The 17,048-nt window shown below is 38.9% G+C and overlaps 1 protein-coding gene across 8 annotated transcripts in view; it reads right to left on the minus strand.

Annotated features, from left to right (window-relative positions):
• The window catches only part of auts2a (activator of transcription and developmental regulator AUTS2 a), a 278,605-nt gene that overhangs the window by 94,894 nt on the left and 166,663 nt on the right, over positions 1–17,048 (minus strand). For 5 of the 8 annotated variants that reach the window (XM_056736573.1, XM_056736574.1, XM_056736571.1 and 2 more), the window contains exons 5-6: positions 3,263–3,292; positions 1,041–1,100 (exon numbers count right to left, since the gene is read on the minus strand). In XM_056736573.1, the coding sequence (XP_056592551.1) occupies positions 1,041–1,100; positions 3,263–3,292 (90 nt within the window). The remainder of the gene's footprint in view (positions 1–1,040; positions 1,101–3,262; positions 3,293–17,048) is intronic. The other 3 variants (XM_056736577.1, XM_056736576.1, XM_056736575.1) reach the window with 1 other exon arrangement.

Consider the following 17,048-nt stretch of genomic DNA (forward strand, 5'->3'; position numbering starts at 1 on the left):
CGCTAATGTGTCGTCGCGCGTAAACAAGTGGCAAGATTTTTCTAGCATGCCTAGTTTGCATTGGTCTTTGCCTACAGCGCTGTTAAATGAAAATTCCCACATAAAAAAAAACTGAATTTGACTGTAATTACACTATGAATGTGACTCAAACAATAATGCGAGTTCGACGGATTCCGTTCCATCTAGCGCAGGCAAATCAACATCACCGTACCGTACCGCCTGTGGATAGCATATATAAATACAGCACTGCACATTAAAGTGTGTAAAATGTTCATTTTAAATTTCGCACACCATTTAGCTATTCATAATTAATGCAGAGTTAATTAAGCTGGTCTCACAGTCATTAACTAGATGGTAGTTCTAATTAAACAGAAACACACACTTTTAAGGAGAGTCTAATTTTGGATTCTCATTGATTCAGGTTTGATTAAAGAAAGAATAAAAATGTGCTTTAACAGAAGGTATCAATATTAATCATACTTTTACTAATACTACAATTACTAATGCTGCACCTACTGCCAGGACCGCATTAAGACTGTAAGGGCCCCCTGGGCTCAACCTCTTGAGGGGCCCTTCATCTAACAGAATTACAGCCTACATTCACACAGTCTTAATAACCACATTTATTTTGCAGAAATAAATGCCATTAACAACATACCTAAACCAGTAAGTATTACACAAATATCACTGCATTAACTATACTGCACATTAAACCAGCTCCGCAGGATGCCCTTGTGTTTACAGTACGTATAAAAAATGAATGATCTAATTGTCTGATCATTTTTTTCAATAGTTTAAAATACAAATTACTCTTATTAAAGTTTTTTGGAAACATGATTTGGAAAATAAACATTTTCACTATTTAACTTCAGGTTCCATAATGAGTTATTGCCAGCAGCTATTTACACTAAGTTTAAGTAGCAGTAGTTTCTGGTACTGGTAATATCTGGTAGCGATATCGGGGCGGGATTTAGCGAAGTCTGCGGGAGGAGAGAGAGTTGGAAGAGGAGCTCTGAGGGTCAAGAGCAAATAACACACACCTGTCTTGTTGCAGAAAGTGGCTTCGGGGGGCCGGAGAAAAGCAGCCGAAAAGCTGAAAGCTGAGAGAGAGAAACTGGTATGAGGACTCCTGTGCGTATGCTGAACATTGCGAGAGAGCTACGACCAAATATATATATTTAATATAAGCGAGTGTTTGTGCAGAAGCAGGAACATGCGCAGAAAGTGCAGGTTTTGTTTTGAAATTTGTCAGAGTCAAAAAAAGCACAATCCCCAGTAAAGCCAAACCTGTCTTCCTTCCTTACTTTGATACGCTTTACACAAAATAAAAAAGCTGTATTAAGTATAAATAGTATTCAGATGCTATTGATACTTACTGTATAAATAGTGGCAGCTAACGTTACTGTTTGCACCTCTGTATTGTTTTGCATTAAACATTTTGCAAGAATAACAGAGTGTAAATCATTACAGTTATTAAAATGATTAGAATAATGCTAACTTATTGAGATAACAAAGACCTACACTTGGTCCTATCTTTATCCTACATTTTATGATTTAACACTTTCAAAAACAAATTTCAAATACATTCTTAATTTTATTGAAAACAAACGTTTTTGTGATATGTAAAGGAAAAAGGTAAAATGGCAAATTTGGAATGATCTGGAATGAACCGGGTCTCCGGCGTCAAAGCCATTAACTACAGACTTGACGTCTTACGCCATTGGAGTCGCTCTTTTAAATGTTGTCATTCGTACTCTTTCTCTATAACATTCAGATACTGTCACGAACAAGTTGGGCTATTTGCACTCAGTATAACTTAAATACATATTCCGAATTTTTCTTCGTCATCACCGGGGCGCCCCCAGCCTGGGGCCCTGGGCTTAACGTCCGGGTAAAGAGAATTCTAAGAATTGTTTCTAAACACATTATAGATGTTAGTAATGTATTTCTGAAACACATTACAAAAACTTTGAATTATTGAATTGTGGAGTTAAAAAGTTTTTCACCAATTCTCTGTTCAGGATTTTTTGGGCGGGGCTAAAACGGGAGATCTATCCCGCAATGGAGCATCCGAGCATGCATGGACCCTTCCCTATCAGGTGTCTGCTCAATCACGAGCTCAGGGTTGTAAGCACTCACGCAGACGTTTTCAGGCTCTCTCACGCTCTCACTCTGCCCAACTTAACAAATCGCACGTCAAATAACAAGCAAGTGGTAACGCGGACGCGAATCGATGAAGGAGAAAAATCCAAACGGAAGGAGAATCACTTTGCATTGACTCGCGTGTGTTTGAATTAAAATCCTTAAAACATATTCACATAATTCACATAAAGCCTACTGGGCTGGGGACTCGACGTTGGTTAAGCGACATGAGTGGGCGTGGCTTCAACACCATCAGCGAACACGCCCCCAGCATTTGAGAACAGAGAGTCCTACTTATTAACTTATTTTATTGAATTGGACGTTTTTTTTCTACATTCAAATTTGCCCAGGTGGTTAATAACACACTTTTCTGTTGTGTGACAGACTCAGAACACAAAGTCACTTTACAGAAACTTTTTTTTAGCCCAGATAAACCTGTGCATTAATGCGGCCCTGCCTACAGCTACTCCCTAAATTCAGTATACAAAAATTACAATGACATCATCGCTGGCAGAAAGATTTGGTATGCACTTATATTTACATTTCCTCATTTAGTAGACGCTTTTAACCAAAGCGACTTACAAATAAGGTAAACAATAGAAGCAATTGGAGTAACATAAGGACAACAAAATGCATAAGTGCAGTAAAAACTGGTCTCATATAGCCCAGCACAGTATACAAAGCTAAGAAAGAGTAGCAAAGAAATAGAAGCCAGTACTAATCGGTCAGGTGTTGACGGAAGAGATGTGTTTTCAGACGATTCTTAAAGATGGCTACAGAATCTGCTGATCTTGTAGCAGCGAGCAGATCATTCCACAAATGTGGAACAGATCCAGAGAAGGTACATGAGAGTGATTTTTTCCCTTTTTGGAATGGCACCACAAGACGTTGTTCGCTTGCAGAGCGCAGGGATCTGGCAGGTACATAATATGCTAAACATTATATGAGCAAGTCAATGAAAGATAAAAATGGGAATAATAATTAAATAAGAAGACTTATTTAGTTTAATAAACGCAAAAGAAAGAAAAAATTGAATTGAATTGTATGTTCTTGTGCGTAAAACATACTGTAAATACAGTGTTCATCTGGTCCATCACTAAAAAATAAGACTTAATGTTACCTTGTCTTCTTGGTCAGTCTCGCTGTCACACTGTAAAAGAAAGACAAAGAGAAAATCAGAACACTGCACACATCTCAACCACGAGTCTGCTTTTTAATATAAATCCATTAAATTGTGGAAATCTGAATCCAGCAGTCTGGCACTGCACAGCTCATCAGCAGAGTAATAAAAGTCTAAGCAGGAAGAAGCTGTTCTTATCTCACTCAGTGGCCAGGGCTCATTACATCTGCCTATTACCACCAGCAGGGCTCTTTCGCCCCGACATCAACTAGAGTATGAGTCCAACTATCATCATGTCTCAGAGAACATCGCTGCAGTAAAGATCCTACCCAAGATTTAAATGTGTATTTAAGAGAAGAAGAATTCAACACAACTGGAATAGTATGTTGACATAAAGCAGGATTCTTAAGAGCAGTACTTTTACAATCATTATTTTTCAATAATAATACAATCAAATATGGTATGCATCATGACTAAAATATATTAAGGTCTAAGTAACTTTATATAAAAATGTATAAATTCAAACGAATGGTCCTTAATCTTGGATAAGAATTAAATACAGTACAGTTTGTATTTGGACCTTGAATGATACACTGTAGCAAAATATACGACTATTGGAAATTAGCGATGCACTTTAGTAGCTTGTTGCAACATAACTCAAAACATTAAACAAATTATAAAAATGGTCAATTCTGATCATTGACAAGACATGCATGGTTCTGACGGCATGTAATGTTGAATTCCATAGAAAATAATATATTAAGAAAACACAGAAATAGAGCCTCAAAACTTAAATTATGAATAAAAAAGGTGGAGTAAACTGTAGGGTTTTGTTTTTTAAAAACAACACAGGAGAAGAGCGTGGTAAGGTGATAAACACGGTAATGAAAAAGTCATGAATAAATACAGCATAATATTAAATAGCTAAAAATAGTAATTTCAAGGTCCACTTCATTCTTTATCTGCTAATTAGCAATAAGCGGACAGATGACTTGGCTTAGGTTGATGTATTCAGTGCATAGATTCCCTAATGAAGGCTTGGAGAGGGGGGGGACTTACAGTAGCATCTTCAGGGCCATTTACACCCAGTGGAGCTTAACCCAGTGGCAGCTCTGAATGATTGACAGTTTTGGGAGTTTTCAGTCTAGCAAGGACTAAACACGAGGGACAGGAAGTGGTAAGAAGGAACGGTCGGGTTAGAAAGAGAGTATTTTCTGGCTAGCCTTCCTCATCTGACCTAATACAGGGTCTGGTGAACAGCATCCAATTTACAGTTCCGGTCCAAGGGGACTCCAGAGGTTCTGCGGTGAGCTGGCGAAATAATGCTCAGCTCATGTATTATACATACCCAATGAACACACACCCAGAAAGCACACGTACAGCCACATGTTTAAACCCCATTGCCAGCACTGTAACACTGTTAGTATAACTGTAAAAATAACATGAATCACATATCACTGCACGAGTAACGGCGTATATTTTACTTTTATGCATTTGACAGATGCTTATATCCAAACCCACTCGCAGTATATTCAAGGTATACATTTAATCAGTATGTGTGTTCACTGGGAATCGAACCCACAACTTTTGCGCAACGCTCTACCCATTAAATTTCAGAAACACACACGAGCCGTGACGGTCCATTTAGCATGCACAATGCCATGAAGGCTTCCCGAGGCCTTTGTGTCAGAACTCACATAGAGTTAAAATAATGAGCGAAATGTATTTTTTCCAGTGTGTTGTGATCCATAAAAAAACGCCGCTGGCGTCTCCGTCAGCGCTCTCTGCACGACGCACAGCCTATCGGTTTGATTGTGGAGATATGAGAGGAACGAAATGACTCGCCCTTGCTTGTGAAGCAAATGGAACGCGTTAATAGAACTCATCGCATTACCCGATGCAAAAGTGCCATAGCTCATTACGTCAGGATAAAAGGATATCATTGTAGACGGTGAGCAGAATTGACTTTCTGCGCCGCGACTTGATGATTTAATCAACTGCTCTCTTTCGCTTCTCATCTGCGTGCCTGTCGCTAACGCAGGTAGCGCTAAACGACACTCTCTCGCAAGCCAGCAAGCAGAGATAGGGAAGAAATTGCTGTCATTATTCTTTCTTTTTTTCCCCTTGCTCTTTTTTTCCAAGAATAGAGGTATTTAAATTTCCTCACTGGTGCAGAGAGAACGGCAGCTGAGGGGATTGAGGGGGGATGTGGGTTAATGGAAATACCTTATAGTGGATGAAGTCAAAGGAACGGTAAGGCTGAAATCACATGTGACAGGTATAGGCAAACAGCTTATTTGCCCTTAGCCGTGAGAAACTGCACGTTTCACATGAACACCACAAGAAACACAAAAGCTAAGGGATGGGAGATCACATCCAACCGAAATCCAAATAAAATGTGTATAAATATATAGAAATATATGAGCGTGTAGAGATAGACTAGAGCTGAAATAGACCGATAGACAGACAGACAGAGATAACGGTCATGCATATTTAATTCCATTTCCCCACATATTTAATTCCTCTAAAACACCGGTATTTCAGTCATACTGGATGGATTAACGTGGGAATCCATCTCAGCGTTTCCATGCTTTTTCTGGCGCTACGCTAATTTCAAAGCCAAACACTTCGCCAATTGATCTTGGCTGCAGATCAATATAGCATGTTAAGCTTATTAAAGCAGCCAATGGCCTCAGTGGAGCAGCCGAGCCATCTGCTTTAGTTAACACTCCCCGACTAGACACACTCCTCAGATTCAGTAAAGAGGAAGAGTATGGAAGTGATTAGGCCTCAGAATAAGACCAATAATGTAACTGATCCGCTCTGCCCCTGCTGTGTTTATGAAGTCTGTCCTGCAGCAGGGCATTATGGGAAGAATACTGCACTTCATACTGAAAGACCTTTTGAAACCTAAACTGGAGTTCTGTATATAATATTATACACGCACGTACGCACGCATGCATGCATATATATATATATATATATATAAAAAAAGCCTCTGAAAAAAATAAGAAACCAATACAAATTTTCATATAATCGGCATTTCTAGATGTATTGAGGCCATTCCAGTCCACAGTCAGTTTAAACAAAATCAAACCTCAGCAATGTGAAAGACTGGCAGCATGAAAAGACACATAAAACTGTGATAAAAATACAGGTTATCACATTTAAAACCTTTCCTAAATACATGTACACATTTTTTTTATTGCTTAAAAGGGAATATGAACTTTTCTGTTATTTTGATCTGTTCCTCCAGGTTTTATTTTCTGCAAATAAATGCAAAAAGAAACAATATTTTTTAATTTGAGAGAAATATTGTTAGTAGTTCACAGAATGAAAAAAAAAACAATAATTTTACCTAAACACGTATAAATATTGAATTTAAAAAAACCTTAAAATGGACTTTGGATGGTATCTTAACTTTTTCCGCGGCCTATATATTTTATATATTTTATTATTGAAATATTATATTAAAAAAGAGAACGTCCACTCCCCTAAAAGCAGAAATACAACCTATCTTTAACTAGTCTTGTAATGGTTCAAATAGTGGTTGATTGTGTCTTGTTACGTCCTCGCGCTCACATTTTGTTTTCTTTCACAACCATAATTTGGTTGTGAAGGAGATGACTGAAATGTGTGGTTTTGTAACGTAAACTAAAAGCATTTGGCTTCATAATAAAAGGACAAGCTTCCTGTTTTATTAGGAACACATCAACCATTAAACCATTTCATGGCTATTTAAAGTATTTTCATGTTGGACTGGACCAGAAATCTATGATTCCCCACCAGCATTTGAATGAATTGTATACCGCCCATCAAAAAAGCACAACAAAAAACTTCTTGACAGAAACGCAGCATGTACATTCAAACGCCCTCAAGCTAAATACATTTCATGTCTTTGCTATTTGAAGTTGAGCCAAAATTACTCTCACAGGCCTCATAACCGCGGGTAACATCAGTAGACAATAAAGGGGTGAAACCAATCATTTTCCAAGCTTGTTTAATTGCATTTTCCCATTGTTCAAAGCTCCAAGTGTAGAACCAGATTTCACGAACGAAAACCTCAGAGCCCACATCCAACCTATATGACACCCACTGGTGAATGGCCAACACAAAGAAAAAATGGGCGGTTTAAATTCAGCACTGCCACGAGCCAAGCACAGCAAACGCTATAAAAACACGCTTCAAAAATATGTCTCCGAAACAGCGAAGATCTGTTCTCGTTTAGCCGCCATTGATATAAAACCGCAGTCAAATGTCAAGTTAGGACGGGGTGTTCGTCCGTTCCGTTTCACGGTCTATTTGCCATTGTGTTGTAATTGGCGCTGTCAATGAACGCTGAAATTAATTGAGACTGATCTGAGCTTGATTAGCGAGGCAGCGGGGTTTCTGAAGGTTGAGGATAGGCTGGTACGCTCCCTCCTTCCCCACCTCTTCCCTCTTCTATTTTCGCCCGCTGTCTCGATCTGCCTGCGGGCTGGGGTGGGTGGCGATGGGGGACAGCTTGAAGAATGGCAACCGTTGCCAGGGTCACTTCTGACAGTGCCAATTTGATGTGCTGCCACGGAAAGCCGTGCGCCCCACCTCCCCTCCACCTCCCTTATTCTCTCCCCTCCTACCTCCCGCAGAAAAAGCTGCGCGTCCTGATGGTTTTCTGATGCAAACTGTGGCGCGGCAAAATGGTTTTTCCCCTCCTGCTGCCTGCTTCTCCATCTGCCACTGGGGCCGCGCCGCCGCCGGCCGCCTGCCTGTCACAGCGTGCAGTGAAATTAGCCAGGGAGGAGGCACTCGCTAGCGCTAATTACGTTTTAATCATTGGAAATGTGTTGGCAAATCAAGGCCTGGAGCTCTGCAGAGAGGAGGAGTGTGTGTGTGTCGGGGGGGAAGATGGATAGAAACAAAAAATGAAGAGAGGCAGAAGCCAACGCAGGCTCAGCTAGCGCTCCGAGGAGAAAATGGCGGAGTGCCTTGTGCTTTCTACTTAGCGTGAGAGTCAGAGTATTGGGCTACAGGGAGACAAGAAGTTTTCAATGGAGCTTTGCACTGTGAGGTTGAAACCACTTCATGTCTTCACAAGGCTATTGTGAGTGAAAGATGCAATACTGAGTCAGATAATGTAAAAGGTATCGAACTAAAGAGTCAAACATAGTTCTCAAAATATTATTACAAAACACTTATTCATAATTTAGACAAATTTTTAATCATATTTTAGCACTATTTTATTACATTTAAAAAGCTGCAATCCTCATTATATCAGTGTTTAAAGCATAAAATTGCCATGGGACTTCTTTACATGGGTTGATGTCAAATTATGCCAAAATAACGTCATATTAACATCAAATCGACGTCAAACCAGCTAAATCTTTCCTTAAATAAATGAATATAAATATTACCAACGTAAATCGGGGTAAGCTAAGGATACACTGAATTCCTCCAATTTTTCATGTACTTGCTCAATTAATTTTTGTTTATTTTTAACCAATTCAAGTTACGTATTGTAGCTTTAAGGGTAAACAACGTAAATTTTTTCTCTGCAATTATTACACCCTCACAAAAACCGTCTGCCACAAATTTGGTGGCAAAAAGTTTGCCTCATGAAAATTTGCATGTACGACTATAAAATTGATGCAATTATGCTGTGATTTTGGCCAAAGGTTGTGCCAGAACACTAATGGAACAGAAACTCATTATTTTCCAAGTGACAAGTAACAGGATGCACAACATGATCCTAACTAAGCCACACATTAAGATAAATAATAGGCTCATGCCCAAACAGACCCACACTGATGTAGGTAACAGGTCATTAAAGTGCCCACTACATTATACATTATTTATATATTCAATGTAATTTTAAGCTCAAGTTTCCAAATAAAATCGAACCAGGCAATGCCTAAATATGGCTGACTTGGGCTTGTAACATAAACAATGTCATTACAAATCATCTACCCCCATGACCCAGCCTCTGTGTTCGCCACAGGCCTTTAACCTGACTGAAACCTAACCTCATTCAGAAAGAAAACAGCAGCTTTGCTGTCAGCCACTGCAGTGAGGAGAAGGAAATGTATCTCGACACCTTTGACTGGGTTAGGCCATTAAGGCCTCCAGGTTACGGACTGATGATATTCAGGGACTAATTCACACAGCATCTGCGTGACGTCCAGCTGTCATCTTGATGTATGACAGGATGAAGGAGAGGAGGAACAAATGAGGAGGGATGTGTCACAGCCAGAAGGTCCTAGATACGGAGAAACCGTCTCCTTCGCTAGCCGTTTGTGTCCCATCCTAGGGCAGCGTTCTTTCTCTTTCCACTCAAGTATGTCCTGTCAGGAAGCAGTCATCTGTTGCCTAGCCTAATAACCTGCAGCCTAATCGTGCAGCCCCACCCTCCCTCTAAACCACCTCGCCAACATCTGCAGGCAATTTCCTCCCCAATATGACACTTTCTCCAGACTACATTTGTTCTGGCCATGAGCACCGAAAGCTACAGGACTGAGAAGACCTTGTGTTCTGTTCTGAAACCCTAATACTCGTAATAAAATTGCTTATTATTGACCATTAGCAGAACATGGTCGCTGTTCTTCTGAAACCTTGGATGTCAGAATTCGTTGTTTTGCCCGAAAACGGATTCAAACACTGTTCTTTTTAAATGACAAATACCGTGTTGTCAAAGTTGACAAGCACTTTTTTATACTTTCTATTGGTTAGATATTTGCAAAACCCAGTGACAAACATAAAGGTTGAGTTATAATAGTGATTTATGGCAACAACTAAAACAATATATGTGACCCTGGATTACAAAACCAGTCTCAAGTAGCACGGCAACATTTTTAGTAAAATCCAAAAATATATTGTATGGGTAAAAAGTATCAATTTTTCTTTTATAACAAAAATCATTAGGATATTAAGTAAGGATCATGGTCCATGAAGATATTTAGTAAATTTCCTACCGTAAATATATCAAAACTTTTTTTTTGTGAGTGGATGGCGTGCCATAGTGCCTCTTATTAAAAACTTCAAAGGCAATTTTCTCAATATTTAGATTTTTTGGCACCCTAATATTCCTGAGTTTTAAACAGTTTAAACAGTTGTATCCTTATAACTCATACATCAATAGAAAGATTGTTTATTCAACTTCCGGATGATGTAAACATCTCAATTTCAAAATTGACCCATAAGACTTGTCTTATTTTTGTCGTCCAGGGTCACATATGGAGATACTCCTTTTATCACCCTGATTCACAATAGTTTATAATAACTTAATATTAATAAATAGAATTTGAGCTTTAGGGTACAATTTTGTCCGGGCCATTTGAGTTGAACCCGATTAACTGTAATGCACCTAAAGAAACCTAAATTTCATGTATCAGAGATGACAATATACTGCGGAGGCAAAAGTTACGAACTGCAGCTTTAAAATAACAAATCCCTTGTAGTTTACAACCCAAAGAGTTTCTCTTTGCACAACAGGAGTCTCAGCGTTTGCATATGGAGACTACTGCAGTATTTTTAAAACAGCATCCCTGTGATGAAAAACCAATGACGCAGAGCCATATCCAAAGTGTGACAGGAAACTCTGGCGTATAAGATCGAAAGTATGTAATGTATGAAGTTCAACTTCAAAAGAGAGTGAGCCTTTCTTAGACAACATCAGCCACACACACACACACACTCAAGAAACAAGAGAGGGTTAGTGGTTTGTGTGTGTGTATGCGTGTACTGTATGTAAATTTGTCTTTGTATCTGGAGGGTATGTCTCCCTTTAAAATAACTTGTCAGCTAAGCTGCTCGGGCTGACAGATGTGAGATGGTGCCCTGAGGTTGGACTTGGCACTGACAGATGGTGCCACGGGGCAACTCGCTTAGCTGATCATCCAAGGGTGGCATCGTCACCCGGCCTGCCAGCCACAAGTGAGAGTGGGAGGCCAATGTGTGTGTGTGTGTTGGTTAGATATAAAAAGATAAACTTTGAACCTTGACCTTGACAGAGAGAAATAAGGTAAAAACGTTTGCAATTCAGTATATAAACTAAGTTCCAAATATAAATATTATAACTCAAGAATAAAAAAGATTTAATAATTCACTCAACCTATGACTTTCGATGTTATATAGAAGATATTTTTAAGAATGCTGGTTACCAAACAACACTGGCCCCAATTGACTTCCATTGTATGTACAACAAAACCACTGAGACATTTCTCAAAATATCTTTCGCTTCCAAAAAACTTGTGAACGACACAAGGAGAATAAATAATAGTCAGAATTGTTATTTTTAGGGTGAACTATACCATCACTTACAGTACATCTTACAGTACATCTTCATGTCAATCTACTTAAACATGCTAGACACTCTTTATCGCCCCAACAAACAAACAAACATGCACAGTCAGTGTGTAGTTCACTCCCTCAGGCCTTCAGCGCTGAAGAAGGTTAGGCGGCAAACAGTTGCTAGCTTAATCAAAGATTAATGGAAAGATTTTCAGACAATTAAATACATCAGATTGCATTGTTTGTACCATTATGGCTCCTCCCTGGAGACCAGTCCACTTTGTTTGTGTTTTAATTACAGCAGGCACAGCTGACATTTGCTCTGACGCCAGCTGCCATCTTTGTTTTGCTGCTCTTCATGCCCTCTGGAGAAGAGCAGCGAGGCGGAACAAGTGCATATGAATGTATGTAATTATGATAACGCCATATATATTTCAAAGTATGCAAATGGCGGTTTACTGGACAATTCAACAGAGGTCAAATGCATGTTTATAAACATTCAGTTTTGACTCTAAAATCTGTGTAAACAAGTCAAAACTTTAAAGGCACTGTAATATATTAGCACATTAATTTTAGCTGCACCTCAGGGGGATACGTATGACTCAGTCAGTCAGTCAGTTTGTCTTTGGGTAAGTCACATCTCACGTCTGCTTCATACTCGCCTCTATATGATTCAGAAATTGGGCATAGACAAGCTCTCAATATTCCATCTTGCTTTCCTTCATTTATTCTTCATCAAGCTCTCTAATTTCAATCTAGATCCCTTTCTCAATCTCTCCCTCTCTATCTGCATGCATCTTTCTCCCTTTCCTGTCCCTCACCCAATCTCTCTCTCTCTCTCTCTCTCTCTGGCTGTAATCACTTTGCTTCCCACACCTGACGGCACACTATTAACTCTAGGTCTCTCCGGTGACCCTGTGGGTCGTTGCCCATCACATCAAGTTTTTATTAGGGAATTTTCCTCATCATTAGCTTCGGCCCAGACGCCCACCATTAATATTCATTCTGCTGCACACTTCCATCATCCTCCATCTCTATCTGACATACTGCTACACTCTCACCACCTATCATTAACAGAGCTCCGTTCAACCGCTCGCAGTGTGTGTCCGTTGTGTGGCAGGGATGTAATAGTTTTGGTCTGTAAACTATATCATACTTTAGAAACACCTAACATAACAGCCGAAAACCTGCTTTGTAGTCGATTGCAGGTGATATGGGGAGGGACATTTGAAAGCATCTGATTGGACAAAAAATTGTGCAGTGCAAGATGAGTCATCAAGATAAAAACAGTAAATTGTATGTCGTTAATGTAGTCTACTTTAAGAAGCGCACAAGCACAAAATTAATAAACAGACATGGACTAAAAGCAACGTAATATTACTGAATAACTGTGTCTAATGATTTTGTATTGGTCAAATCCTGAACGGTTAGAATTTAAAAGATGGGTTTATTAAATCATTTCTTTGAAAATATCATCTTTTGTGATTCACAGAAGAAAAAGTCACTTACAGGTTTAGAATGACATGAGGGGGTATTTTTATGCCTTTAAAAGGATAGATTACCCAAAAATAGACATTCTGTTTTCCTTTACTCACCCTCAAGATGTTCCAAACTTGTATAAATAACAAATATTTTGAAGAATGTTGGCAATTTTCAGTTCTGGGACATCATTGAATACCATAGTAGGAAAAAATTAAATTGTAGTAAAAGGAGCCCAAGAACGTCAAATCTTCAAAATATCTAATTTTGTGTTCAACAGAACAAAAAATATTATTCTAATATGGAAGTCAATGATGTCCCAGAAAGGAAAATTCCTAACACTCTTCCAAATATCTTTCTCTGAACAAATTTATACAGATTTGGAACAACTTGAGGCTGAGTAAATGAAGACAGAATGTTCATTTTGGGTGAACTGTTCCTTTTACAGCATAAATCGAGCTGAACGTTACAAATAATTTACACTCAAGTTATTTGCACACACTTTTGCACATCAGTTCAACCAAATCATTAAAAAAGGACCAATTTGTTCCCTAAACATACATCACTATCACCCAGATAAAAAGCGATGACTGCATGATTACACACAGCAATGCAGGACTGTGTAACCGCTGCCGCTAAAACACATCAACTAGAGGCCTGACCAATGAGCCCTGCAGCTAATGAACAGACACTCCCACCCACAGACAGAGGTGATAAGCCAGACTCCTACAGCGCCTGCGGTGGTCTCTCTCTCTCCCTGATAACACTCCTGCTCCAAAGGATGCTTTTCTAAACACAGACACACACTGCAGTGCTGGTGAACAGAGGCCTGTGCTCGCCAAAGGCACCTCAAGCTATTAATCGACAATTCCCTGACAAACCAAGATAAAGCTCATGAAGCCTGCATGGTTGTGAATGTGTGTGCGCACTATAGAATGAATGCTTGCATGTAAAATATCAACAGACCAGGGCTGTCAAATCGATTAATCATGATTAATTGATTCCTAAATAATAAAATGTGTAATATGTGTGTTGTGTATATTAACAGTATACATATATACAATATATATGCACACACATGCAGAAAATAAATATTTATGTAAATATATATGTACACATTTATATTTAAATACAATTTAGATAATCTGTTAATATTAGGGCTGTCAATCAAATGATTTATCGCTATTATTCGCATCCAGAATAAACATTTGTGTTTACATAATATATATCTGTGTACTCCATTCCATTCCATTCCATTTTCTACCGCTTATCCGAACTACCTCGGGTCACGGATAGCCTGCGCCTATCTCAGGAGTCATCGGGCATCAAGGCAGGATACACCCTGGATGGAGTGCCAACCCATCGCAGGGCACACACACTCACTCATTCACTCACACACTCACGGACAATTTTTCCAGAGATGCCAATCAACCTACCATGCATGTCTTTGGACCAGGGGAGGAAACCGGAGTACCCGGAGGAAACCCCCGAGGCACGGGGAGAACATGCAAACTCCACACACACAAGTCGGAAGCGGGAATCGAACCCCCAACCCTGGAGGTGTGAGGCGAACGTGCTAACCACTAAGCCACCGTGCCCCCGCATATCTGTGTACTGTGCATATTTATTTTATATTTATTTAAACATAAATATAAGCATATTTACTGTACATGTCATTATTTATAATTAATAATAATTAATATTATATATAAATGTATTACTGTTTATATATTTTTTTTTTCTTAAATGTCTGTGTATGTTTAATAAAAATTTAAAATAAATACAGTATGCACAGTACACAGACATATATTATGAAAAAATAAACATTTATTCTGGACGTGATTAATAACAATTAATATTCCTGAAATATATATCTTACATATTTCTTAAATATAAACATGTCTGTTGGTGCATTTATTAATAAATATACACTTCACACACACATGTTTATAATATATGAATTATATACAGTATTTATATTATATAAACACATTTATTTTGGAATCGATTAATCGCGATTAATCAATTTGACAGCACTACAACAAACATGACGATATTTCAAATACACAAAAAATGACGTATGGACAAATTATATATCAATTGAAAAGCCTAACATGCGTCAATGTTTTTGGTGTAACAGACCTCTGTCAAATCAACAAATTGATTTATGTCAGGCTTTTCAATTTAAACTGTCACCTTCAAACTCACTTTAAAGCGTACAAATAAACAACATGAGCTGCCAATAAACAAAGCACAGATGTGTTGGACGGCACAAAACTCGAATGTTTGTATATTCCAAGTGGCGAGCAGCCTTAGCTTCAGAGCCATTATCATTAGTTCAGAATTAATTTTCCAGACATGCTTGATCCAATTGTTCTCATACAATCAAATAAACACTTCTCAAAATGCAAACAAGCCTCGGCACATGAACGGCGATGCAAACGTCTCGCTTTCAACTAGGCGGCCCCGCAGAGCTGCCAAAGATCTGCTTTGTAAACAACAAAAATATTTAATTTGAGAGAGTGATGCTGAGCAAAATGAAATTAAAAGGAACTCATGCTAACTGTTAAATTACTCGCGGCGCGCTAAATTACATTTGCTTTTCCATTGGAGAGATCAAACGCACAAACTCCGGCACTCCAGCGCTAATTATCTACAGTCTTCACCTCCCTTCCTTCCCAGGAGGCACAATAAACACACTCTCACTCTCTCCCTCACGTTCCTCTGTGCATTTGTTTATTTTCTTGTTTTTTTTAAATATCATTCCCCCACCGCCTTTCCCGCCGCTCATAAAACCCGGCGCTTTAGGGTCAAAACTGAGATTGGGATTGTAATCCCAGCGTACACTGGGGTTTCCATAAAAAAGCAGACCAATTAAAGCAGGATGGGCCCTAAGGGAGTGTTGCCGTGGCAGCGTCACCATGGGAGCAGAGGGTGAGTGACACCAATGGCTGTCACTGGGATTAATTAGCATGTTAAGTGGCGGAGGGGAGCACTAGGCGGCGGGTGTGAAGCAGAGCCATCTGACACGCGCGCACGCACCCAAGACGTGTGGATTTGCACCAAAGGTGGCGCCAGTGCAGATTGCAATGGCACCCCTGAGTAGTGATCTCACACATACATACACCTACCTCAAAAGAAAACAAAAACAAAATAAAATCAGAAAAGGTGTTTGCGTGATGTGCAGTTAATAGGTTGAGCTAAAAAAAATCACTTCTAATATGTGGCAGGCAAAAAAACATCAACGTGATTTTCTTCCTATTCCCTAAATGGTTCATTTTATTTTAATAGCGATATTTTTTTGTGAGCAGTTGGCTGCACGGTTCGGCAGAAAGTGCGAAAGAAAATGAGAATTATGACTTTTTTATATCTAAGAAAGTAAAAGAAAAACAACAGATGTCTGCTGCATTCTCACTGTTTTTAGTGCCCGGTGCATCAATGTTGCGTTTTAAGACTCAAAATGTGTTTTAAGGGCCTGTCTGTTTTATGCACTACAGGATATAATCTGACTAGACTCGTTCACATCAAGAATGGTAACTATAAAGATGCATATCCACACCAATAATGTTTATTCTTAATCTGCAAACTACAGTTTCACATTGCAAATACGTAAGCCCTTTAAAATCACATGGATTTCGATTGACTGCCAATGTTTTATCGTTCATCAGCTGGAAAAAACTCTGAAAGTGATCTCATTGATATCGTTTCTGTGTATCTCTACCATTACAGTAGTAATGTGGACGTTTTTCTGTTACATTTTGAAAGATATTTTTAAACTGTTGTTGGAACAACATTGACTTGCATTGGTTTTCGTGTTCATATAATAGAAGTGAATGGGGCCCGCCGTTGCTCGGTTACTAACATTCTTCAAAATATCTTCTTTTTTTATCTGCAAATGTAGGTCAAACAGATCTAAAATGACAAAATGACTTTTTCATTCTTGAGTGAACTGTCCCTTTTACAGAGGACTTATGTAAGACTTTCTTTGTGTGACCCAATTCCATCATCTGACCTCATAACAGCAGCTGAATAGGCTCAGGGC

The sequence above is a fragment of the Triplophysa dalaica genome, chromosome 22 (assembly GCF_015846415.1).
Source record: "Triplophysa dalaica isolate WHDGS20190420 chromosome 22, ASM1584641v1, whole genome shotgun sequence".
Lineage (NCBI taxonomy): Eukaryota > Metazoa > Chordata > Actinopteri > Cypriniformes > Nemacheilidae > Triplophysa > Triplophysa dalaica.